The following is a 27,179-nucleotide window of genomic DNA, read 5'->3' on the forward strand; positions in this document are numbered from 1 at the left end:
GTCTCCTCTGCGATTGCGTCAGCCTGCCATTCCTGAATGATTCTGTTGAATCCTTCCTACGCTTTCTCTGTAAGAAATATAACTTCCTTTTTGGAAAGTGACTAATACAGAGCACAATATTCACTCGAACTCTCATTAATTGCAGTAATATATCATTATTCCTATAATCAAACCTTCCTTCTGCAATGAAATGGAATAAAAACACTTATTTTATATTAGGTTCCATCTGGCAACTTCTCTATCTACTGTTGAACACTATTAACCTGCTCCTCCATGCAAACAACCCAACCTACATTCATGTCTCCATTCGATTTGCAAGTATAGAATTTGCTCCTCCTCAGCCACATCATTGACTTAAATGAGGAACAGCTGTAGTCCAAACTCTAACCCATGTCGCAAACTGGATGTTGCAAGGTACTAATTTCAGTGAAAGACCAACTTATCCTTTTTTTTCCAATTCTGTCTGGTATGCAATCTGTGACAGTGAATTATACCCAATTCTGTATGTTGTAATCTTGTCAAAGAACTTCGTTATGGAACCACACTGAAATCCTTCAGAAGATCTACACTTACCACATCACCATCATCGACTCTATTAGTCACAATCTACAAGAACGCTTAATTAGTCAAATATAATTAGCCAAATATTAGTTCATATTTATAACCCTATTGACACAACTGATTTCATGATATAATGTTATTACATCCTTGATTACAAATGCCAACATTTTCTCCACTGTTGTTAGTTAAACATTTTATTCCAATTCCACGGTTGCATTGTTCACTTTTCGTAAATTGGTAAATAATTTGATAAGTTGATTTGTAGCGGATATACTGACTGATGTACAGTGAAGTACATGTCTTTTATGCCGTTCACACATTGCAACAGTACACCACTGCAAAGGTATTAACAGAGAATTTGGAAATCACATTGTATTCAGCGAGAGCAAAGCGCATAGGAAAGATGGAGAATATATGTAAATTAAGTTAGTTCAGTGCAATGGAGGTCATCCAAGGTCAGCAAGCAATACCTGCAGGGTGTACTGACTGCAAAATGTCTGGCAGTTATGCACCCAAGTTATCCTCTCTGTACGTGTTAAAACCACTGCTTCATAAACAAGGGCAGCAACATGAGTTAACGTTAATAAGTGAAGTTCTCCAGAGCGCAAGACTTTCTGGTATAGAAATAATGAGTCCTTTGATAATGCTTGGTCCAAGTAATGGAATTCTCTTCGGAACGGCGCTCTGACCAGACTTACTGGTTCAAGAATGTAAGGAACGAACTCTTTAAGGGCGATAGGGAATAGATATTACATAGTTGAATAATCAGTCAATCACAAATCCTAAAGTAAAGATTTCCCTTTTGATGTAAAAAACTTCGGCGTGGACAGTTATAAAGAGAAAATTACTTTTGCGAGCTTGTAGTTGTCCCAAGAAGTGTATATAGGACAACAACGTACAAAGAAATGTAACAGAGTACAAGGTACGTAAATAATAGCAGTTGCCAGAAAGATACAGTGATCGTGATCTGGGCTTTGAATTTTCAAATTAGGATCAACACTGTGGCAAAGATAGCATAGTTTAAAATTTCACATAATTTATTATGCAAAGTTTCAAATCGTAAGTCTCTGCAATTGACGCTGGGGTAGTGTAACGTACAGCACGAGGCTCAGGACGTTGGGGTTTGGAGTTGAATCACGGCGCCGTCTGTAATGAATCTTTGTTCGTCCTCCTCGTGGAAAGCATAGCATTTCCTCTCGTACTTCGGTTTCCTTCCATAGTCCAAAGTTATACCGGGTAAGTTGATTGATCATTGAAAATTGTACGGGTTAATGAGGTTATCAGCTGTACCTGGAGCAGCATGTCACAAAATGCTCTGCACGTGCAAATAAAAAAATATGTCCTGGAGCCATCTAGAAGCTAGCTTTGAGATACAATACGGTAACAAGTGATAATTAATTACCTCAAAACAGGACCGAAAATTACATCCAGTCGGAGGGAATGAAAAATAATGCAAGGAAAATATTACTGAAGAGAATTGATGAGTCAACGAACGATCAACAGAAACAGAAAAGTGTTCCACATGCTTGTAAAAGGAAAAAGTAACAGAAGTAAATAAGATGGATTTCAGAGAGAGGCAACTGAAAGAATATTGGGAAATAAAACACCTGACAGGGAAATTAAATGAGGGAACAGAAGAAAAAATGGTCATGATTTAAGATGGTTTAATGTCATTTTCAGTAGACATCTGGAAAGGAGAACGAAATAATTGTTACTCCGGCCTTCGATTAGATCCAGCACAACAAAAATCATAGTAACTAAAGGACACGATAGTAATTCAAACAGAATAAATATAAAAGTGTAAGGTAGCTTATATCTATAGATTGAGTGGATTGCACGTTTTTAAAATAAAGCTAGCTGTAGGAATGTCTGTGTCTATAGTGACCGGTAGGAAATGATAAATATACTAGTGTCTAGGGGAGTGGATTATGGAGGTGTGGGTTGGTGAGTTGAGGTATTAATCAGCGTTAGTCCTTGGAGGAAGTAAATGGATTTGAGTTTCGTGGTCTTGTTGTGGATGCTACGTAGCTAACATTTTGATGGTGCTGGAACAAACAGTCCATGATGAGGGTGGATGCAATTCTTCATAATGTCACTGGTCATTTTCCGGCCTTTTTTTGCATGTACAGCATTGGGCAAAAGTCTTAAACCCATCCATATATAGCCAGTGTGCCCAAGAAATTTGCACAGTGCTGCAGTGATTTTATGTGTTGCACTGTACTCCTGTCAGAAAAAAAGGACAACATTTCATGACATGTGCTTGATGGTTAAATTGATTAATTGGTGGTTAAATATGCGGACAAAGTGGGAAGGGAGCAGAGAGAAGAGAATTAAGGCTGGGAAAAAGGGAAGGAATATGGGAGGGAGCTGGAAGTACCAGAGCGACATATAGTAATGATCAATAAACCAATTGTTGGGAAACAAAGGACCTTGCCCAGTATCTGTGGGATGGGTTTGTCTGCACCCACGCCACCTATGCACTTGAAAATCCTTCTCTGCTGCAATTCCCTCATCACTCTCACGGCGTTTTACCCTCGACATAGCCAATATCCTTTGATCCCGCAAGATTTACAAACTCATTTACCACACTGCCTTAACAAGTATAGTAGAGTGCAAATGGCTCAGGCACCATAGCTCTCTATAGGTTCTGAAGACTTGTGCACACTATGAGAAGTTCTTTGTGGCGTCTAGGGTGATGCCAGTGACTCAATGGCAGTTGTAACTACCCGTTGTGGAGGCTTTCTGTCCAGTGCAGAGCAGTTTCCATGCTATGCAGTGAAGAGACTTCGAAGAATGCATTTCATTGCAGATCTATAGAATGACGTCAGTATAGATATGCTTAGTCCGGCTCTCCTCAGCATACTGGGAAAATAGAGGGTTTGGTGATCTATCCTGATTGTGTAGAATCTATTGTGGTATAATGATAGAAATTTTGCAAGGCTAAACGAACCATTAAGGAAATCATATGCAGGCCTCCAAATATTAGCCGAGATTGTAGGTTGAGATTGCAAAGATAGCGGGAAATGGCCGGTAACAAGGGTAATGACAGAATTGCAATGGGGGATTTCAATATGCAAGGAGATTGGGAAAATTAGGTTGGCGTCGCATCGGAAGAGAGGGAATTTGTTGAATGCCTACGAGACGGTTCTTAAGAGCATCTTAAGAAGGAAACCTTTTCAGGCAAACTTAAAGCTCATCAGGTGAATAAATCACCTGGACCAGAATCTTGAGAGCTTTCACTGAAGAGACAATGGATGTATTTTGTTAAGTCTTTCAAGAACTACTTTATCCGGGATGACTGCGGGATTGAAAATGTCACACCACTCTTTAAGAACGAAGTAAGTCAAAACCAAGTAAATTATAGGCCAATTAGCTCAGTGTTGGGGAAAATGATGGAGACTATTATTAAGGATAAGATTTCGGGGATTTAAGTCAACGTCAGCATTGCTTCTGTGAAGGGAAATCTTGTCTGACGAATCTGTAACAGTTCTTCGAGGAAGTAACAAGCATGGTGGATAAAGGAGAGGCAGTGAATGTTACTTATTGGATTTTTGGAAGGCATTTGATAGAAATCAGACATCACATTACTTTTAGGTCATGCTATCTGTTAAACAATCCAATCTAAATTATTCATATCAGATTTAAATACATTTTAAACAATTCTCACAAAATCAACCAGTTGACACGTAAAAAAGATGCAAAGCTACATTTAATAGACGAAGATTACAAACACAATTGATGTAACGAGACAAGGGAAATTTGGTAGCTACAATGAGGTCTCTTTCGTCATTATATTTTTCTTTGTATTATTCTCCGGTTTAAGTAGGATAATATAACATTTCGGTGCAAAAATGCAGATGAGCAGACCGAAACTTGATGCCCAAATAGCGAACACTTCTACAGCAACGGTGTACTTTCCAGGAGAGCTCACATAAGCTGGAATAAAAGTTATCCAAACAGCGCAAAATATCAACATGCTGAAAGTGATGTACCTGGCATCATTAAATCTGTCCGGGAGTTTTCTGGCAAAGAAAGCAAGCACTAAACACACAATGGACAACAGAGCTATATAGGCCGACACAAAGTAAAAGGCAATCAATGACCCCACGTTACATTCCAGAATAATGCTGTCTCTGTAATGCCTCATGTTTTTCAGAGGGTAAGGAGGTGACACACTTAACCAGACAACGCAAATTAAAACTTGCAAAAAGGTGAGGACGAATACGCCCAAGCGTTGCTGCGCCGGGCCGAACCAATTCATCACACTGCTGTTGGGTAGAGTTGCTTTAAAGGCAACCACTACAAGGATCGTTTTGCCTAAGATGCAGGAAATGCAGAGGACGAACACAACTCCGAAAGCTGTGCGGCGCAACATGCAAGACCAGCTGGACGGTTCTCCAATGAAGGCGAGCGAGCAAATGAAGCAAAGCAGGAGGCCGAAGAGGAGCACGAAGCTGAGCTCGGAGTTGTTCGCTTTGACCATAGGAGTGTGTCGATACCGGTAGAAAACTGCAGCAGTGGCCAATGTAAAACACACTCCAACGAGAGCAAGGGTCACTAATACAAACCCCAGGACTTCTCCAAAAGACAGAAACTCAAGCTTTTTGAGAACACATCGAGTTTTTGCGTTATTGGACCAGTATTCCGATGGACACTTGATGCAATCCGTGGAATCTGCGAAAATGGGCAGTTAATATGAAAATGTGCGGAATCTCGGAACAATGGAAATGTGAGAAATTGCTGCACATCTCAGCACTTACCAGTGACTTTGCTGATCTCACCATCGGCGCACTCTGCACAGTTAAAACAACATATCGGCTGCCCTTTCCGGGTGACTTTTCTTGTTCCAGGTTGACAGGGTTCTGAGCAAACAGCTCGTGGGATCTGCAGAAGCGGGAAACGTCCTGATAGTATTAATTGGATGTGTAAATAATGCAGCTGAGCATGCTGAATAACTGACAGAAAGCCTTAGAATTGAGTTTGAGAAGGGAGAAGAAGCTAAATATCCAATGAACTTTGAAATACGTTAATTACGGACTATATTATGAATAAAGAATGAGAAGCCACACACGGTAGATGCTGAACCGACCACTTTGAAACTTGGGAAGTGCAGGAGTTTTGTCTCATTTAGAGCAGATAAATCAGGAATTCCAAATCGCGTTTCTCCTGAAGTAAGCGAGTAGGAAGTGGTAAATGATTGCATCTGAACACATTCCTAACACATCCCAGGCTTCTCTGTTGTACCGTACTCTTCAGTGCTCTAACACTCATGGTGTAAGACCTACCTCGGTTTCTCCTCCCAAAGTGCAATACACCACATTGGTCTGCATTAAATTCCGTCTGCATTTTCAGTCATGCTTCAAGCTGCTCCAGATCCGGTTGTTATTCTCCTTACTGTACACTACAAGCGAAAGAAACTTCTTGAACAAACTCCCAATGCGGGAGTTTGTCAAAGGCGTTGCTGAAGTCATAGACTGTCTTGCCCGGTAAATTCCTAGGAATCCTCTAAAAAGAATGAGACACGGCATTCCATCCACAAAGCCATGTTGATTATTCATCATCTGTCCCTGTCTAACCAAATGCTTATATACACGGTCCCTTAGAATACCATCCAATAACTTTAACACTGTTGATGTCAGACTCGTCGGTAAAGAATTCCCTGAATGATACTTTGAGAACTTTTAAAGTAACAGAAGAACATTATCTTCCCTCCAATCCTCCGGCATATGTCTCGAGGGACAGCATGTTTCATATATCTCTGCGAGGGTTCTTGTAATTTCTGCACCCGCATCGAACAGAAAACACTTGGCCAAATCTTGGGGTTTATCTAGGCTAATGTTCCTCATCAAATACCTGCTTGACCTGTGGTCTTAATAGTGTTCATGATTTCGCTGCCTCTATGCCTCAATGCTATAGACTCGGTGTCACCTTCCGACTAAATACAGATGCAATACATCCATAGAAAATCTCCATAAGACCATAGACATAGGAGCATAATGAGGCCATTGGCTCATCAAGTCCGCTCCACTCTTCACTCATGGCTGATCCTTTCTTATCCTCCCCAGACCGCACTCCGCCCTTCTCCAGTAACCTTGGATGCTGTATTCAATCAAGAATCTGTCAACCTCTGCCCTAAATACACTCAACGACTTGGCCTCTGCAGTTGTCTGTGCTAACGAATCCACAAATTCACCACCCACTGCTAAAGCAATTTCTTCACAACTCTGTTTTAAATGGACGCTCCTGTTTCCTGAGGTTATGCCCTCATGTCCTAGACTCCCGAAAGATGGGAAAACTGTTTCCACATATACTCTGTATTGGCCTTGAAACATTTGAAAGATTTCAAAGAGATCCGCCATTTCTATCGCTTCTAACTACCAGCGAGTACAAGTCTAGAGCCATCAAGCTTTCCACATATGATCAACCCTTTCATTTCAGGAATCATCAGAATGGGCTAAATAATGACAGATGGAACTTAATGTAGACAAGTGTAAGGTGTTGCATATTGGGAACTGGGAGGATATCCAGAATAGGAATTGCACAGCGAGCGGCAGGACACTGAGAAGTTCATATGAATAAAGGGATCTGGGAATAGTTCATAAAACTGGAGATCTACATTTCATAGAATGCGATCTCACCTGTGAAAAGGTTTGTTCAAAAAAGCGTTTGCCACATTGGCGTTCATTAATCAATGTATTAAATACAGAAAGTGGGAAGTTATGTTGAACCATAGAACCAGAGAACACTACAGCACAGAAAGCATTCATTCGGCCCTTCTAGTTTGTGTCGAAACTTTATTCCGCTAGTCTCATTGATCTGCACCCAGTCCATAACCCGCCAGACCTCTCCCGTCCATTTATCTATCGAATTTATTCTGAAAGCGTAAGAGTGAGCCTGCATTTACCACGTCAGATGGCAGCTCGTTCTACACTCCCACCACTCTCTGAGTGAAGAGTTCCCCCTAATGTTCCCTCTGAACCTTTCCCCTTTCACCGTAAAGCCATGTCCAAGTACCTATCCAGCAGTCTTTTAAAAGACCCTCTCTTGTCCGCCTCAACCACCATCACCGGCAGCCCAGTCCATGCACTCACCTGACGGTAGATGAGGTGTTGCTCATATACCTCATATACCTGATCTACCGTTTGGGTAGCCTCCACCCTGGTAGTATGAACATTGAATTCTCCAGTTTCCCGTAATTTCCTCCCCCTCCCCCTTCCCCTATCCCAGGTCCCTCTCTGCCTCCCTCCGCTTTCAACTTTCTGCTTCTTTATCTCTAAAGTTCTTTCATGCTTATCCTCTCTCCCTCCCCCCTTTATCTTTCCTCTGATTGGTTTTCCAGCTGGCGCCTCTAGGCCCTACGCCCTCCCCTATCTCTATTACTGGGCTTCGGCCCTCTCTCCCCCCCCCCATTCCTGATGAACGGTCTCGGCCCGAAACGTTGGCTACTCTTTTCTCACGGATGCTGTCTGACCTGCTGAGTTCTTCCGGCGTTGTGTACGTATTTTTTACCCCTGACATCTCCTCTGTACCTACTTCCAAACACCTTAAAACTGTACCCTCTCGTGTTAGCCATTTCAGCCCCGTGAAATAGCTGCAGACTATCGACACGATCAATGCCTCTCATCATCTTATACACCTCCATCAGGCCACCTCTCATCTTCGTCGTTCCAAGGTGAAAAGGCCAAGTTCATTGAACCTATTCTCGTAAGGCATGCTCCTCCATCCAAGCAACATCGCTGTAAATCTCCTCTGCACCCTTCCTATGGTTTCCACTTACTGTAGAGAAGTGCCCAGAAATGAGCATAGTATTGCAAGCTGGTGTGACTTGGATCCAATAAAGCTGTAGCATTATCTCTCTGCTCTTAAACTCAATCGCACGTTGATGAAGGCCCGTGCACCGTATGCCTTCTTAACCACAGAGTCAACTTGCGCAGCAGCTTTGAAGGCTTTCTGTTATCGGACCCTAAGAGCACTCTGATACTCCAGACTGCCAAGTCTGCCAATTTGACCTCCCAAAAATGAACCACATCACACTTATCTGGGTTGCAATCTGTCTGCCACTTCTCAGCCACGCTTTACATCCTATGGATGTCCCGCCGTAACTTTTGACAGCCCTGCACACTATACACCACACCTCAAGCTTTGTGTCCTCAGCAAATTTACTAACCCATCCGTCCACCTCCACACCCATGTGATTTATAAAACAATGGCGTAGATAAGGGGTCCCAGAACAGATCCCTGACGCACACCACTGGTCCCCGAACTACATACAGAATATGACCCGTCCACAACCGCACTTTGCCTACAAAGGGCAAGCCAATTCTGGATCCACAATACAAGGTCCACTTGGATGCCATGCCTCCTTACCTTTTCAATAAGCCTTGCATGGGGTGCCTTATCAAATGACTGGCTGAACTCCATATATACTACATCTACTATTCTACCTTCATCAATGTGTTTAGTCGCATGCTTAAAAAACTCAACCAGGCTTGTAAGGCACGACCTGCCTTTGACAAAGCCGTGCTGACTATTCCGAATCATATTTTGCCTCTCCAAATGTTCATAAATCCTGCCCCTCAGGATCTTTTCCATCAACTGAGCAACCACTGAAGTAAGACGTGCTGGTGTATAATTTTCTGGTTTATCTCTACTCTTTGCCTTGAATAAGGGAACAACATCTGCAAACCTCCAATCCTCCGGAACCACCCCCGTATCATTTGTGATGCAAGGATCATTGCCTGATGCTCAGCAACATGCTCCCACTGCTTCCACAGTGGCCTGGATATATCTTGTCCGGACACCGAGACTTATCCAACTTGATGCTTTCCAAAAGCTGCAGCCCATCCTCTTTCTTAATGCTCAAGCTTTTCAATCTGCTGTAAGTCATCCCCACAATATCCTTTTACGTAGTGGATACTGAAGCAAAGTAATCATCAAGTATCTCAGCTATCTCCTCCGGTTCCATACACTCTTCTGCACTGTCACATTGATTGGTCCTATTCTCTCACGCCTTATGGTCTTGCTCTTCATATACTTGGAGATTGCCTTGGGGTTTCCTTTAATCTTGCTCGCCAAGGCCTTCTGATGGCCTCTCCTGGCTGTCCTAATTTCATTCTTAGATCCTTACTGCTAGCCTTATAATCTTCCAGATCTCTATCATTACCTAGTCATCTGAACCTTTCGTAAGCTTTTCTTTTTCTCTTGACTAGAGTTTCAACAACCATTGCACACCACGGTTTCTGTACCTTACCAAACCCTTCCCTGCCTCATTGGAAAGTACCTATGCAGAACACCACGTAATTATTCCCTGAACATTTGCCACATTTCGGTCGTCCATTTTCCTGAGGACATCTGTTCCCAATTTATGCTTCCAAATCCCTGCCTGATAGCTTGATATTTCTCCTTAATCCAATTTAACGATTTACTAACTTGTCTATTCCTATCCCTCTCCAATGCTATGGTAAACGGGATAGTATTAGGATCACTATCTTCACAATGCTCTCCCATTAAGAGACCTGACACCTGACCAGGTTCATTTCCCAATACCAGATCAAGTATAGCCGCTCCCCTTGTAGGCCTATCTACATATTCTGTCAGGAAGCCTTCCTGAACACACCTGATCTAAACCCCTTGCTCCAGGGAGATGCCAATCAATATTTGGGAAATTAAAATATCCCACCATGACAATCCTGTTATTGATACACCTTTCCGAATCTGTCTGCCTATCTGCTCCTCGATGTCCCTGTTGCTATTGGGTGGTCTATAAACACACCCAATAGAGTTACTGACCTCTTCCCGTTTCTATCTTCCACCCAGAGACTCGGTGGACAATCCCATGACTTTCTCCTTCTCTGCAGCCGTGATACTCTCTCTGATCAGCAGTGCCAAGGCCCGTCCTCTCGTGCCTCCCTCCCTGTCTTTTTTGGAACATCTAAAGCCTGCAGTCTATTAACCATTTCTGCTCCTGAACCATCCACGTCTCTGTAATGGCCACAACATCACAGCTCCAACTAGTTATCCACACACTAAGCTCTTCCGCTTTGTTTATGATGCTTCTTGCGTTAAAATAGACGCATCTCAAACCATTGGTCAGAGCGTAACCCTTCTCTACCACCCGCATATCTTCTCTGTCGCTCTGTCTCCAAGCTTCCTCTATTTGCCAGCCGACCCTCACAGACTCTGTGACAGAAGTATGTGTAGGCGAAAGTTTTGGGTCCAGTAACCATAATGTCATTAGTTTCAAATTGATTATAGATAAGGATAGGTCTGATCCTGGAGTTGAAGTTCTAAATTGGAGAAGGGCCAACTTTGTGGAAATGAGAAGGGATCTAGGAAGAGTGGATTGGGATAAGTTGTTTTCTGGAAAGGTTGTGTTCGGTAAGTGGAAGGCCTTCAGTAAGTGGAAATGATGTGGAGTTAGAACTGACAGTCCTAAGGAATCAGGAGATTTGCTCACACTAGAGTCGACCAACGAACTGGCAAAGCATGGCTGGTGACGCCTGAGCAAGGAGTTTATGGAGGGATACAAAGTGCATCGTCTTGGAGAACCGGTCTACAACGCTGAGTGCAGTGGTGTTTCAGTGACGAAAGCTCGGGGGATGTGCGACCAAGGACGACCAGAAACAAGTTGGGGACGAAGTAATCCCGCAGGTGGCCGATGGGAGGCTTTTCCACGGGCACGGAAATAATATGCAGAGACATAGGAACGGGTACCACACTCCATGGAAGCCCACCAAAAGTGGCTTTTCAGGAGAGCCAATGTCCAATCACTCCCGGGGTGGCAGGCGAACCGAGATGTGTGCCCTCACCAGAGAAACTGAGATCAGATGGCATCAAGCACAAAAAGGCGATCGGTGTGTCCATTGCCGGGGTCAGAGTCATCCCGTTGGTCTTCCTTTACTATGGACTCAATCTCCCAAGAGAAGGTTACTACCGCACAGGATGGTAGGAGGATAGAAACCGGCGCCCACTGGGGAGGATGAAGGTCGTGTAATGCCCGCCGCGAGGGACTCACTAATGTATTTCTCCATGGCCTCTCTCTCCGGTGGAGATAAGTTATAAAGACGATTAGTGTGTAACGAGGCCCCGGGGAAAACACCGATCGCGCAATCATACGGGCAGTGCGGAGGCAGGGGAAGAACCCGTTGTTTGCTGAATATCTGTCCCAGGTCATGGTATTCCGCGAGGTCTCCGGACAAGTCTAGGGGTTCCAAGAAAGACGAGGTCGCGGTAGCCTTCCAATGGGTTGGGGACGACCGCAGGCAGATGTTGTGGCAAAACGCGATCCAGCTGGCTATCCTCCCAGTAGAACAGTCAATGTGGGGGTTGTGATGCTTCAACCAGGGATATCCTAGAACTACAGGGGCTTGAGGAGAATGGATGAGATTAAATCGTACCTCTTCTCGATGGTTTCCGGACAGAATCAAGGTCAGGGTTGGCGTAAAGTAGGTAACCCGAGCCAGCAGTTTTCTGCCCAGCGCCCGGGCCTCCAGAGGGTTACTTAGCGGCTCCTGAGGTATTCCGGTCCTTGTCCAGCAGCGTTCCTTCGGCACCGGACTCCACCAAGTCGGATAGGGACAGGGACTGTTGGTCTATTTTTCCGGTAGCCGGGATCTGCATCCGGGTCTGGGGTCTGAAGGGAGTGTCGACCGGCTCAACAGGGTACCCTTTCTACTGGTGAGCCCCCCCCCCCCTTTGCCCGCAGAGGACAGGTATCGCAGAAATGTCCCAGCTGGCCTCAATAGTAACAAACCCCAGCTCTCCGCTCGAAGACGTTCGGCAGGGTTGAGACGGTTCCGTCCTAGCTGCATCGGTTCCTCCCCCACGGTAGTGGGGACGGTCGTAGCAGGAGCGGCTGGAGATAGAAGGCTGGCTGAAGATGATAAGGTGGGACGTGGGCTGAACCGAGGAGCAGGGCGACGTATCCTTTCTCTCAGACGCTCTTGAAGTCAATTATCTAGCCTGGTGGCGAGAGAGATCAGAGAGTCCAGGCTGTGCGCGTCATCCCTCGCTGCCAATTCATCTTTTATCTTACCCGAGAGGCCCTGTCGGAACACTTCCCATAGCAGCGGAGTCCGTGGAAGCAGAGTCCTGGGCTTTGGCTAAGTGGGCTTCGGCGTAAGGGGACTTCGGTAAGCTTGTGTGATTGCTCGCTGAGGGGAAGAAGGTAAGGTCGCTAGGTGCTTTTTAGACTTATTCTATTAATCCAGTTCAGGTATGGGGGAGACAGTCAGAGCAGTGGTGTGCTCCGTATGCAGTATGTGGGAGGTCAGGGTCAACACAGTTGTCCCTGATGACCACACCTGCAAAAGGTGCGTCCAGCTGTAGCTCCTATCAGACCGAGTTAGGGAGTTGGAGCAGGAGCTGGATGAACTACGGATCATTCGGGAGGTGGAGGCAGAGATAGATAGGAGTTATCAGGAGGTAGTCACACCAAAAAACCAAGATGTAGGCAGATGGGTGACGGTCCAGAGAGGCAGGGGGAGCAGGCAGAGGGAGCAAAGCACCCCTGCGGCCATTCCCATTAACAATAAGTATACCGAACTGGATACTGTTGATGGGGATGACCTACCAGGAATGAGTTGTAGTGGTCCTGCCTCTGGCACAGAGGTTGAACCCTGAACTAGAAAGGGGAGGAGGGAAGAGAAGAGAGCGATAGTTTTAGGGGACTCTATAGTTAGGGGGGCAGATAGGAGATTTTGTGGGGCAGATCGGGAGTCTCGGATGGTATGTTGCCTCCCTGGTGCCAGGGTCCGGGACATCTCAGATCGGGTGCAGGCTATTCTTGAGAGTGAGGGCATGAACCCAGGTGTAGTGGTCCATGTAGGGACCAATGATGTAGGTAAGGTGAGTGAGGGGGTCCTGCTTAGAGAGTTCAGGGAGTTAGGAGTGAAGCTGAAAGGCAGGACCTCCAGGGTGACAATCTCGGGATTGCTACCTGTGCCACGTGCGAGTGAGGCGAAGAATAGATTGATTATGCACATTAATACGAGGCTGAGAGTATGGTGCAGGAAGGAAGGGTTCAGGTTTTTGGATAATTGGTCTTTGTTCCAGGGACATTGGGATCTGTTTCAAAGGGATGGTCTACATCTGAACCGGAGGGGTACTAACATTCTTGCAGGAGTATTTGCCAGTGCTGCTCGGGGGGGGGGGGTTTAAACTAGATGTGCAGGGGGCAGGGATCCAGATCCAGAGGGTTGGTCAGAAGGTGCATGGGGTTAAATGTGTACAAGGTTTGGGTGATCTTGAGAAGGTCATCAAAATTCAGGGTGCAATTTGCCCGATGGAAGTTAAAGGAGCTGGGTTAGGTACAGTAGACAGTGTTTTAAGCAAAGAGAGGAGGAATGGGCTAAGAATTCTATACTTGAATGCGCGTAGTGTCAGAAATAAGACAGATGAGCTTGAAGCTCAGATGAAAATGGGGAACTACGATATTGTTGGGATAACGGAGACATGGCTGCAAGGGGATCAGGCCTGGGAATTGAGTGTACCAGGGTATACGTGTTATCGTAGAGACAGAAATATGGGAAGAGGGGGTGGGGTGGCCTCATAAGGAATGAGATTCAGTCCTTAGCAAGAGGTGAAATGGGAACAGGGGAAGTAGAGTCTGTGTGGATTGAGCTGAGGAACAGTAAGGGTAAAAAGACCCTAATGGGTGTTGTGTACAGGCCCCCAAACAGTAGCGTGGATATTGGGTACAAGTTGATTAGGGAGTTAACATTGGCATGTGCTAAAGGTAATGCAGTCGTTATGGGAGATTTCAACATGCAGGTGGACTGGGAGAATCAGGTAGGTGCTGGACCCCAGGATAGGGAGTTTGTGGAGTGTCTAAGGGATGTATTTTTGGAACAGCTTGTGCTTGAGCCAACCAGGAACTTGGTGATGTGTAATGCACAGGAATTGATAAGTGATCTTGAAGTAAAGGAGCCATTAGGAAGTAGTGATCATAACATGATAAGTTTTTATCTACAATTTGAGAGGGATAGGGGCAGATCAGAGGTGTCAGTGTTGCAATTAAATAAAGGAGACTACGGAGCCATGACGGATGAGCTGGCCAAAGTTAAATGGGCGGATGCCCTGGCAGGAAAGACAGTGGATCAGCAGTGGCAGATATTCTTGGGCATAATACAAAAGATGCAAATGCAGTTCATTCCAATGAGAAGGAAGGATTCAAAGAGGGGGAAGGGGCCACAGTGGTTGACAAAGGAAGTCAGAGATTGTATAGCATTAAAGAAAAAGAAGTATGACAGGGCTAAGATGAGTGGGAATACAGATGATTGGGAAAGTTTTAAGGAACAGCAGATCTTAACTAAAAAAGCAATACGGAGAGAAAAAATCAGGTATGAGCTCAGTCTAGCCAGGAATATAAAAGGGGATAGCAAAAGCTTTTTTAGCTATGTGAAGAGAAAGAAGATAGTTAAGAACAATGTTGGCCCCTTGAAGAATGAATTGGGAGAAATTGTTATGGGAAACAAGGAAATGGCAACAGAATTTAATGCATACTTTAGGTCTGTCTTCACCAGGGAGGACACAAGCAATCTCCCAGATGTATGGATGGGCCAGGGTCATAAGATATCAGAGGAATTGAGACAGATTGACATTAGGAAAGAAACTGTGATGAGTAGACTGGTAGGACTGAAGGCTAATAAATCCCCGGGTCCAGATGGTCTGCATCCGAGGGTTCTAAAAGAGGTGGCTCAGGAAATTGCGGATGCATTGGTAATCATTTTCCAATGTTCCTTAGATTCAGGATCAGTTCCTGAAGATTGGAGAGTGGCTAATGTTGTCCCACTTTTCAAGAAGGGAGGGAATGGAGAACTATCGCCCTGTTAGCCTAACGTCAGTCGTGGGGAAGATGCTTGAGTCCATTATTAAGGACGAAATAGTGGCACATCTTGATGGCAGAAATAGGATTAGGCCGAGCCAGCATGGATTTACCAAGGGCAAATCATGCTTGACTAATCTGTTGGAGTTTTTTGAGGGTGTAACAAGGTTGTTAGACGAGGGTAAGCCAGTAGATGTTGTGTACCTAGATTTTCAGAAGGCATTCGATAAGGTGCCACATAGGAGATTGGTGAGTAAAATCAGAGCTCAAGGCATTGGGGGCAGGGTTTCAACATGGATAGAAAACTGGTTGGCAGATAGAAAGCAAAGGGTAGCAGTGAATGGGTGTTTCTCAGACTGGCTGGAGGTGACTAGTGGGGTACCACAGGGCTCTGTATTGGGACCACAGCTCTTTACGATTTATGTCAATGATTTAGATGAGGGCATTGAAAACTATATCAGCAAGTTTGCTGACGAAACTAAACTGGGTGGCAGTGTGACATGCGAAGAGGACGTTAGGAGAATACAGGGAGACTTGGATAGGCTGAGTGAGTGGGCAGATACTTGGCAGATGTCATTCAATGTGAATAAATGTGAAGTTATCCACTTTGGAAGCTGGAACAAGAGGGCAGAGTATTGTCTGAACGGTATCGAGTTAGGTAAGGGAGAAATGCAAAGAGACCTAGGAGTCCTGGTTCACCAGACAATGAAGGTGAATGAGCAAGTGCAACAGGCAGTGAAGAGGGCAAATGGAATGTTGGCCTTTGTTACAAGGGGAATTGAATACAAGAGCAAGGATGTTCTTTTGCATTTGTACAGGGCCCTGGTGAGACCACACCTGGAATATTGTGTACAGTTTTGGTCTCCAGGTTTAAGGAAGGACATTCTGGCAATTGAGGAAGTGCAGCGTAGATTCACTAGGTTGATTCCTGGGATGGCAGGGCTGTCTTACGCAGAGAGATTGGAGAGATTGGGCTTGTACACGCTGGAATTGAGGAGATTGAGAGGGGATCTGATTGAAACGTTTAAGATAATTAAAGGATTTGATAGGATTGAGGCAGGAAATATGTTCCAGATGTTGGGAGAGTCCAGTACCAGAGGGCATGGATTGAGAATAAGAGGTCAGTTATTTAAAACAGAGTTGAGGAAGAGCTTCTTCTCCCAGAGAGTTGTGGAGGTGTGGAATGCACTGCCTCGGAAGACGGTGGAGGCCGATTCTCTGGATGCTTTCAAGAAGGAGCTGGATAGATATCTGATGGATAGGGGAATCAAGGGATATGGGGACAAGGCAGGGACTGGGTATTGATAGTGAATGATCAGCCATGATCTCAGAATGGCGGTGCAGACTCGAGGGGCCGAATGGTCTACTTCTGCACCTATTGTCTATTGTCTATTGTCTATTGCTTCGTCATTCCACCCAGAGTCGGCCGCTAATGTTCGGAACTCGATGGAGTATTTTACTACGCTTCACGAACCCTGACATAGAGTTAGCAAGCGGTTAGCAATCTTTAAAATGATTGTGTTGCCGATCCAAGGGGCGTAGCCATCCAGGCAGTGCGGTTTGTTCAGCCGGGGTTCTTGGAAGGGATGGACTAAGGGAAGCGGATACCCGGTCAACCTGCTCACTGACCTTCCTCACATTCGAGGACAGCGCACGGAGGTTTTCCGTGACATATCTGAGCAGTTGGTCGTGGGCGCCGAGTGGGTAGCTCTGGCTGGAGAGGGCCTGTTGCACGGGGTCCATGTCCGCTAGGTTCATTCTTGGCCAGTTCATTCTGTTCCAACTAGCATCCACCAAAGGACTGGTAAAGCATGGCTGTGACGCTCGAGTTTTATCCCATGTTCTCTAATGGGAACCAGGTGTGCTGTAGTTAGTGGAACTGGGAAAGATTACAAATCAGGCGAGGGGATTAAGGCCAATTAAGGAGGTAATAACAAGTTGAGGAATTGCTAGGCGGAACCATGATACAGTTTGCACGTTCCTGCCAGGATTAAAGGCAAAGTTAACACGCATAGGGAAGCTTGGTTGTTCAGGGATATTGGCGATCTGGTTAAGAAAAAAAGAGAGGTGTACAGCAGGTATAGGCAACAAGGAGCAAATGAAGTACTGGAAAAGTATAGAAAATCTAAGAAAATACTAAAGACGGAAATCAGGAAGGCAAAAAGAAGACTCGAGGTTGCTTGGCACCCGAAGTGTTTCTACAAGTATATTAAGGGTGAAAAGATAATAAGGGACAAATTGGTCCTCCAGAAGATCAGAGTGGTCGTCTATGTGTGGAGCTTCATGAGACAGCAGAGATCTTAAACAGCTTTTTTACATCAGTATTTACACAGGAAATTGGTATAGCGTATATAGAAGGAAGGGAAACAAGTAGTAGTGTCTATGTTGCTGCCTTAGAGCGAATAAAGGTGGCTGAATCCACCGGGCCTGACATGATATTTCTTCAGACCTTGAGAGAGACTAGTGTAGAAATTGCAGGGGCCCTGGCAGAAATATTTAAAATGTCCTTAGCCACGGGTGCAGTACCGAAGGATTGGAGGGTAGCTCATGTTGTTCCGTTCTTTTAAAAAAAGCCCCAAAAGTAAATCAAGTAATTTCAGGCCGGTGGGCCTGACATCTGTAGTAGATAAATTATTGGGAGGTGTTCTGAGAGATCGGATGTACAAGTATTTGGATAGCCAAGGGCTGATTAAGGATAGTCAGCATGGCTTTGTACGTGGCAGATCGTGTTTAACAAATCTTGTAGAGTTTTCCGAGGAGGTTACCAAGAAAGTAGATGAAGGAAAGGCTGTGGATGTTGTCTACATGGACTTCAATAAGGCCTTTAACAAGGTCCCACGTGCGAGTTCAGCAGGTTCAGTCATTAGGTATCCTTGGAGAGGTTGTAAACTGGATTCGAAATTGGCTGTGTGGTAGAAGACAGAGAGTGGTTGTTGATGATTGCTTCTCAGACAGGAGGCCCGTGACTAGCGGTGTGACTCACGGATCTGTGCTGGGACCATTTATCAATGATCTAGATCTAGATGATAATGTGGAAAATTGGATCAGCAGGTTTGCTGATGACACTATGATTGGAGGCGTTGTGAACAGCGAGGAAGGCTTTCAAAGCTTGCAGAGGGATCTGGACCAACTAAAAAAATGGGCCAGAAAATGGCAGATGGTATTTTATGCAGACAAGTGTGAGGTGGTGTTGCATTTTGGAAGAACAAATTAAGGTAGGTCATACACAGTAAAGGTAGGGCACTAAGGAGTGCGAAGGAACAAAGGGTTCTGGGAGTACAGATACATAATTCCCTGAAAGTGGCGCCACAGGTTGGCAGGGTTGTAAAGAAGGCTATTGGCATCACAGCATTCATAAATCAAATTATTGAGTATAGGAGTTGGGATAGTATGGTGAGGATGTATAAGACATTAGTGAGGCCAAATTTGGAGTATTCTGTACAGTTCTGGTCACCTAACTATAGGAAGGATATCAGTAAGATTGAAAGAGTACAGAGAAGATTTACTACGATGTTGCCGGGTCTTCAGGAGTTGAGTTACAGGGAAAGATTGAACAGGTTAGGACTTTAATCTTGGCAGCGTAGAAGAATGAGGGGGGATTTGATTTTGGTTTTCAAAATTATGAGTGGTATAGACAGAGTAAATGCGAGTAGGCTCTTTCCACTTAGATTAGGAGAGATAAATACGAGCGGACATGGGTTTAGGGTGAAAGGGGACAGGTTTAGGGGGAACATTAAGGGGAACTTCTTCACTCAGAGGGTGATGGGAGTGCGGAACGAGCCGCCATCTGACGTGGTAAATGCAGGGTCACTCTTAAGTTTTGGATGGATACATGGATGGGAGAGGTCTGGAGGGCTATGGACTGGGTGCAGGTCAATCGGACTAGCGAAATAAAGTTTTGGCACAGACTGGAGGGGCCGAATGAATCTTTTCTGTGCTGTAATGTTCTATGGTTCTATGGCTCGTACCGCCCTTTCCTCCGAATCTTCAGTTCGGTTCCCACTTCCAGCAAAAACTCTGCCCGATAGAGTTAGCAAAACGGCCTGTCAGGATATTGGACCCCCTCGGATTCAAGTGCAGCACTTCCTTATTCGAAAGGTTACGCCTGACCCAAAAGAGGTCCCAATGATCTTGAAATCTGAATCCCTGCACTCTGCTCCAATCCCTTAGCCACGCGTTTATCCTCCACCTCGCTCTATTCCGATACTCACAGTTGCGTGCCACAAGCAGTAATCCCGTGATTTTTTCCTTTGAGGTCCTGCTTCTCAAATTCCTTCTTAACTGCCTATAGATTGCTTTCGGGACCGCCTGCCTTTTCCTACCACGACCTCCGGCTGTTCGCCTCCCCACTTCAGGATAACGTGGACGCGATCAGAAACATCACAGACCCTGGCACATAGAAGGCACAATACCGTAAGCGTTTCTTTCCTGCGTCCACAGAATCGCCTGCCTGAACCCCTAAATTTAGTCTTAAAACTTAGTCCGCTATTATTGCCACCTTCTTCCTTTCCCCACTCTACTGAGCCACAGGGCTAGACTCTGTGCCAGAGACGCAGCTACTGTTGCTTCCCCCAGTTGGGCCGCCCCACCCCCAGCAGTACTCAAACAGGAGTACTTATTGTTAAGGGGGGGACAGATGTCCTGTTTACAAGAAGTATAGATAAGCACATGATTTGGACGTGTTTGTAGGTCTGTTGTCCGTGTACAAGCCTATCGGACCTGGGCGTGTAACCGTTCCGCACAGACTAGGTGGGCCATATGCCCTTTTGTTGTGCTGTCGTGTTCTGTGACACTATACTACTATGACTCTAAAAAAACAAACTGGAATTAAGCAACACTATTTTATGGTGAGTAAATGTTGCTGTGGGAATAGAAATCAAACTTCTTTTCTCACAAGGACACAGTAATATAAGAGAAACCCATTCGAGTAATCGATTACCATTTAGTCTGATCATGAGTGAACTGGACTGTCTTCAACTCCCATTTCGTGGAAGTTCATCTTCTGCCTCAGTTCCATTGGAATATCGATTTGTTTCCATCTTAAATATAACTCATGATATGGCCTTTACCACAAGAAGCAGGAAGAGAATCCCGGAGATGCACGAACATCTTGGAAACAAATGTCCGCATACCTCAGAATGAACTGATGAAAGCCGTAGCTCGTGATTTTCCCCCATTATTCCATAGTCTCCAGCCGCTCAACTGTCTTAACAGCTACCCTTACGACCTGTAACCTTTGAATAAGTACAACCCTCATTCTTCTTAGCACTTAACGAAACAGATTGTACTGTGGAGACTGCACCTTACATTGCATTAAGATAGTGCATAATTGACAATATCTATTTCTACAATATCACCCATATCAGAGGCATGCAACTCTTTTTCACTTCGCCAGCGTAAAGGCATGGTAAAAAAAAAACCCTACCACATTTCCGGCCGTGCTCCAGCTGATTTTCTCGACATTCAGCGTTAGTTCGTGCCCTGCCGGAGCCGAGCCATCATAATATCCGACATTTGCAATGTCAACGCTACCCTTGAAATTCGTTTGTAAGTTCACGAATTCGTATCTTGGCACTGGGTCACCATTTTCATCAAAATATACGGTTTCTCCCGTTTTCGCTGTGAAATTCACGGTGCGGAGGTAGTGCAGCAACTAGGGAGGAAGGAAGCAATGGAGGCTATTCTTGAACTGGTGCATGGATTTGGTCCACATAAGTACTGCCATTCAAATTTGCAGTACACGTAAATTATTGAAATGTGCTTCTTTGTAAGTAAAAAAGATGGGCATATTTTAGACTTCCGAAGATCGAATCTTTCATAAAATAACTGATGCAAAAAGTACTGCTCATGAAACTCAGTGGACCAGGCTTCAGTTGTGACTGGAAATGGATCGACTGCCAACTTACCTCCATAACTGGTACCTGACCCAGTAATTCCCTACAGCAGTTTGATTTTCAGCATTTATATTGGAGGCTGGTCAGAAGTATAACGTAGATATTTTGAGGAGGATAGACGGTGTTCAAGGAATAATACAGGTGCCGTGGATCCCCAGGTATAGCCACCAAATAAGAAGGTGTGGGTTGTAGATCTTAAGTATTTATTTAAAATCGTTCTCTGTGATTGCACGCCACTGCTCAGTCGAAAGAGTGCAACCCTTTTGGAATTAGTCTATGGGCTATGTGTTAAGGGTAAGCCTAGTAATTTCTAAGGTAGGGACATGTTCGGCACAACTTTGTGGGCCAAAGAGCCTGTATTATGCTGTAGGTTTCCCATGTTTCTATGTTTCTATGTAGTCTGTTGGAAGATGCCTCCTCAGCACCAGTTCATACAGAGGAGACAATTCCATATGGATCTAATCTCCGGAAAGCAGAAAATGTGTACCAGTACCCTCGCCAACCTTCATACTTCAGCTAATGTCCTCTGCTAATGATCGAAGCGTGAATTACAAATATTGGCGGAGTTTGCACCACTATACATTAGCTACTGCATTCCATACTTATAGCTTAACGTTCTAAGTGCATGGGAAATTGGGCCTCAGATGCAAAAAGTAAAGGTATCGTCACCCAGGTGAAGGTGACTGATTCACAAAATCAGCGCTTCGTAGCCGTAACAGCGGTCAAAGGGAGCACGGTCGAATAAAAACAATACAGGAGCAAGTGCGGGGACTATTGTTGGAGTGGGATAGTGTTAGAAAAGGCAGTTTTTGGATTTGGCTGAACAGGCTTCTCCTATAACCGCCCTGGGTGACACAAGCATGTGGTAAGCTTTTTCTTGCTAATTCGTCATCTATTAGTACACAGTCAGTGCAGTGAAAATGGCTCCAGTGACTGTATTTTCTCTAAGCAAGGAGTGCTTTAGTTCCGAAAGACCTCCAAACTCCACATCTATTGAACATTCTCCGACCTACAGCCCCTCAGAGAAAGTACTAAAAAACTATAGTTGCCTCCTGAAGTGCTTTTATCTCATCAGGGAAACAGAGGAAATGATCGTCATCAGCTACAGAGAGGTGGTCACTCAAAGGCTGTAGAAGGCACCTGAATGCGTGACTGGGAGTAACGGGAAAGAATAGACAGTCGTTACAGAGCGCTCCTGTGGCTGCTCTCCTCTATAATTTATACTATTTTTGATACAGTTCAGGGGAGCCACAACGACCGAGTTTCTGGTACTGCGTCTGGTGAGGTAGTTCACAATGAAACGTGATAGAGAAGGATTGTAGCGGCGATATGTGTCTCCAGAGATGGAGTAGTAGATAGGAGAGGCTGCCGACGTGAGATAAAGGCCTAGATGCCTCCCAGGGGCCAGGCTCAGCCACGTCCCAGATCGGGTATGCGGCTGAATGGGATATGGGATCAGCCGTGATTAAAACGGCCGAGCGGAATCGATTGGTTGAATCGCTTAATTCAGCTCCTCTGTCTGATGGTCAAAATCGATGAACATTGAATCCTAAGGTAAACTAAGCAAATGATAGATAGAAGCTACATGGAGGCTGAATCCCAAGGAAGAAGGATTAGGTTAATGGTTGACTGTCAGGCAGGGAAAGGGAATAGGAATCTAGAACAGAGTACCCCGTGGCCGTTCCCCTAAATTGCGAGTGTATAGTTTTCGACACTGTTTCGGGGGAGCCACTGCGACCGCTTGTCTGGTACTGAATCTGGCGCTGTGTCACAGAAGGAAATGTGGCAGAGGAGGAATGCAGTGGTGATATGTGATTCCAAAGTTAGAGGAGTCGTTAGGAGAGTCTGTCGTACGCTGTCTCACAGGTGCCGGAGTCAGGTACATCTCGGATACGGTACATGACATTCTAAAGGGGAGAGTGAGCAGCCTGACATTTTGGTACATACTGATAATAATGTCACAAGAATTGGGAGGAATTGAGGAGGACGATGGCGCCTTTGCTTGCATCTTCGGAAACAGCTCTATTTCTATCTTTAATATCTCTATATTTGCTTTTCCGGGTTCTTTTGAAGACGCTGATTGGAGTTACACGCTGACTTCGGTTCTTTGCGGTAACGGGACCCCTCTCCGGATCTCACGACTGGCCGTTATTCGATATCCCAAACACGCGGCCTACCAGACTAGTTCGCCTTCAGGATTCCGCGATTTCGTGGCTCTGGAAACGGGCGGACTCGAGGTCGGTGTCGCTGCAGGAAAGGGGTGTGTTGTGGGAGACGGAAGATCAAAAGCAGCAAGCTGGCTGGTGGCTGTGTTCCCAGAGGCCCATTCTTTGGGCACAGAGCTCGGGAGAAGTGACGCGAAAGACTTATAACACTGTAAACAGCGAGTCCTTTGCTATGTCTCCCCTCCAGCTGTGAAGGGGACACCTCTTTTTTCCCTTATTATGGAGAAATAGAGAGCCCGTGGTATCTTGAAAACCAAGTTAACGAATAGTCTTTGGGTTACTGCAAGTCCACCTCTTTATTGATGGTTTGCTGCACGCTTGAGTGCTCGGTGTGGGAGGGGGGCACCGATGTATTTTGTTTTGCTGGTGGAGGAGGGGTATGATCGTGGCTTTGCTGCTGCTTGTTCGTTGAAGGGCGGGGAGCGGAGGGTTCTTTATGGTTCTAACATTTATCTGTTATTCATTCTTTGGGGCACTCCTCTGTATTCTTGTATGTTTGTGAAGAAAAATAATTTTAAGATGTATATTGCATATATCTCTCTGACATTAAATGCACCTTTGAAATCTTTGAGAAAACAAAGAGTGAACGTCATAGAGAGAGAGCCAGGTCGAATGCAGGAAAACAGAACCTCCAGAGTAAATCTCTACCCGTTCATCGGACCATTGAGGACAAGAATTGAGAAAGAGTTGGCAGATCAATGCGTGGCTGAGAAACTGAGAGGACAGGGCTTCAGATTTATGAATCATTGGGATATCGTTGGGGGATTAAGCAAATTTTGCAGGCTGATGAGAACCGGAGTGATGGGGCTGTATATAGGAATGTTGGTTCATAAACGGAAGTAGTGTACAGTGAGGCTGTCAGCAAGAATAGGCTGATGATAGGGAGAATTGCAGTCCGTCCGAAAGTTTGCAATGTGAAAGGGGGACAAATTAGAAAAGTTTGACAAACACACGTTAGAACGTCTTGAGTTTGTTTGCACGCAGTCTACGAAACAGGGTAGATAATGCAGCCACTTTGAAATTCGCAGCTATGATGCTTTGGATATCACGGAGTCATCGCTGAATTACGTTTTTAATTGGCAGCTTAATATCCAAGGATACATAATCTATTAATATCACAGACAGATAGGCAGAGGAGGCGGATTGTCTGTACTGGTAAACAATGGAATCAAACCTATAGAGACAGGTGACATAGAATCCTTGTGAGTAGATTAAAAAAAACCTCAAAAGTAAGAAAACTACAAAGATAGGAGTTATTTACAAGCCTTAGAACAACAGCCAGGATGTGATCGAAAAATTACAGCGGGCGATAAAAGGAGCATGTCAAGTAGCCAATATTAGCTTAGCCACGGAGTATTTCAATATGCAGATAGATTGGGAAAATCAAGCTGATGCTGTATCCTACGAGAGGGAATTTGTGAAAGGGCTCCTCGATGTGTTATTTTTTTCCTGGAGCAGGGTTGTCGGTGAGCCAACTAGGGGTATGCGGGTGTCCTGTAAAAAACCGGGTATGATTAGGGAGGTCATGTTTTGAACCCTTGGGAAACAGCAATCATCCTTATGTCCTAATGGTCTAAGCTATTTTATTAGAATTCCTGTTTGATCGTCACAAATAGAATGCTTTGCTAAAATACAACGTCAGTTGTTGATTACCCACATAAGGAAATTGAAAGATGTAAGCTGCAAACCACAATCTAACCTGTCGATGATGTCCATTTGATATTTTCTTTGATAATGACATACAGGCCTACCTGCCAAGGCTCAAAGTTTGCAATATGCGCGCATGAGTTATTCACAAAGGGTCCGTCTCCTTCGACACAGGTGAACATGTCGTGCAGTGCGTGAGCAATGGAGTAGACCGCTTTATACACGTGGTATGAACTGCCATCCATTATCGCAGGAAGATAGCTATTTTCCATCCCTTCCATCTGTTCCTTTCCAGTGCATTGCCGAACTTGATCTCGAGTCCTGTTGTCTATGTTAAAGGAGCAGGTGAATAAATTTTCCCAAAACTCCATCACCAAAATATTGTCAGGAAAGTTGGAAGGATGGACCTTTTGAAGATAATCTCTGAGGTCATCTATCTCTGTCCTTTGCGTGGCTAGACCAATTGTCCCGGTGAGATAAATTGCTCTTTGTTCAGGTGGGAGAAAGTGTCTTGTCACCCAGGATTCACTTCCAATCCATTGTATGCCGGTTACATTTTGCCGCCAAATCTCATTCAATAAAATTCGCATTTCACCAGGGTGAACAAAGGCTGCTACCACTTTAGTAGAGGCCTGTTTTATCACCCGGGCAACTCTACTGATTTTCTCTGCCGGGTCTGTCCTGTAAAATGATTCTGAGTAGGCAATGCAGACGCCAAAATTTTCCACATGCTCCACAAATTCTTGCATTCCGAGATTACCGTAATCGGTGTTACTTCTAATTGTTCCAATCCAAGTCCAGCCAAATTTTCTCACTAGTTCAGCGAGGAGTTTAAACTGGTACTGGTCGCCGGGAATAGTTCTAAAAAAAGTGGGGTATTCTCTCTTATCACTTAGACAGGAGCAAGTGGAGTAATGACTGATCTGTAGAGAAGGAGACAAATTGATAAATCCTTGGTTTTTAAATGAAATTGACTGATGTACTTCTTGTAGTTCAGGGTGATATTTTCAAAATCCTCGTCTATAATTATGACATTTTATATACAACATTAAGAATGCGAAAAATAGAAAAAGGGAATTACTGAAATAATTTACATTGTACGGTTCAGCCGGGCCTAGTAGCTAAGTCATAGGTGAAGACAAGGAGCTACACTTGGTTATCAAAGGCTATTTAAAACACACGGTTTTTGGAGCACTTAATAGTTAGTGTGAGCTTATCTGCACTACTTCCCTGATCTATAAAACCTTAGGGAACCTCTGCTGGATATCAGTTCTATAGAATATTGTATATAATGGACATCAAGCACTGTAAAATCTCAGTATATCTAGTAACGATTTTATTTTGTTACTATCCCAAATTAAGTCACGTGAGGATTATAGGTTTGTGTCCCTGCGAATAAGGATACAGTACCACCAAAGTAAAATTGAAGTATAATATTCGACACATTACCAGCGGAATCCTGAAGGATCCCGTTGTCCTTGCGGTTACGATGGAATTGGTAGATAAATCGCAACAAACAATGGCGGCGACGTTGGTGGAACTTCTACATTGAGGGAATTCAATTGATTCCTCATCTCCATTGATCAAAGCGAGTGCTGCTTTCGAGGCGATCGCAGAGGAAGAGCAGTCATCGTGTATCTGATACCCGAGTGTGATCCCCGGGAGGAGATTCTCATTCTGGTTTATTTCTTCAATGGCGAATATCATTGTCTGCACCAGTCGGAAGATTTCAAAATCAAAACTGTGGAATAGACATAAGATGAGATGATAAAAGTGCTTAGATTCCGAATTTCTGATACTGATTCTGATAATAGATCTGCGTGATTTTACTTCAATGAAAATGCAGATAGGCCATTGAACAACCCATTGAACAGTGCCGTGGAGGAAAAAGACCATCGGCCAACGATGTTTTGCCGAACCATTTATGCTAGTAACACACACAAAAGGCTGGAGTAACTCTGCAGTCCAGGCAGGTCCTGATGAAGTTGTCTCGGCCTGACTGCTTACTCTTTCCCATTGATGCTGCCT

General features: G+C 44.7%; 1 protein-coding gene across 1 annotated transcript; it reads right to left on the reverse strand.

The window, feature by feature from the left end:
* Positions 1 to 4,327: 4,327 nt before the first annotated feature.
* On the reverse strand, positions 4,328 to 26,870 carry LOC132402931 (extracellular calcium-sensing receptor-like). The gene is made up of 5 exons (XM_059986052.1): positions 26,601 to 26,870; positions 25,256 to 26,074; positions 20,811 to 21,038; positions 5,322 to 5,445; positions 4,328 to 5,235 (listed from the first exon to the last, which is right to left on the reverse strand). Exons 1-5 carry the CDS (start codon positions 26,856 to 26,858, stop codon positions 4,328 to 4,330), a joined length of 2,337 nt encoding a protein of 778 aa, XP_059842035.1. The 5' UTR covers positions 26,859 to 26,870.
* Between the last annotated feature and the right edge of the window lie 309 nt (positions 26,871 to 27,179).

The sequence above is a fragment of the Hypanus sabinus genome, chromosome 2 (assembly GCF_030144855.1).
Source record: "Hypanus sabinus isolate sHypSab1 chromosome 2, sHypSab1.hap1, whole genome shotgun sequence".
NCBI lineage: Eukaryota > Metazoa > Chordata > Chondrichthyes > Myliobatiformes > Dasyatidae > Hypanus > Hypanus sabinus.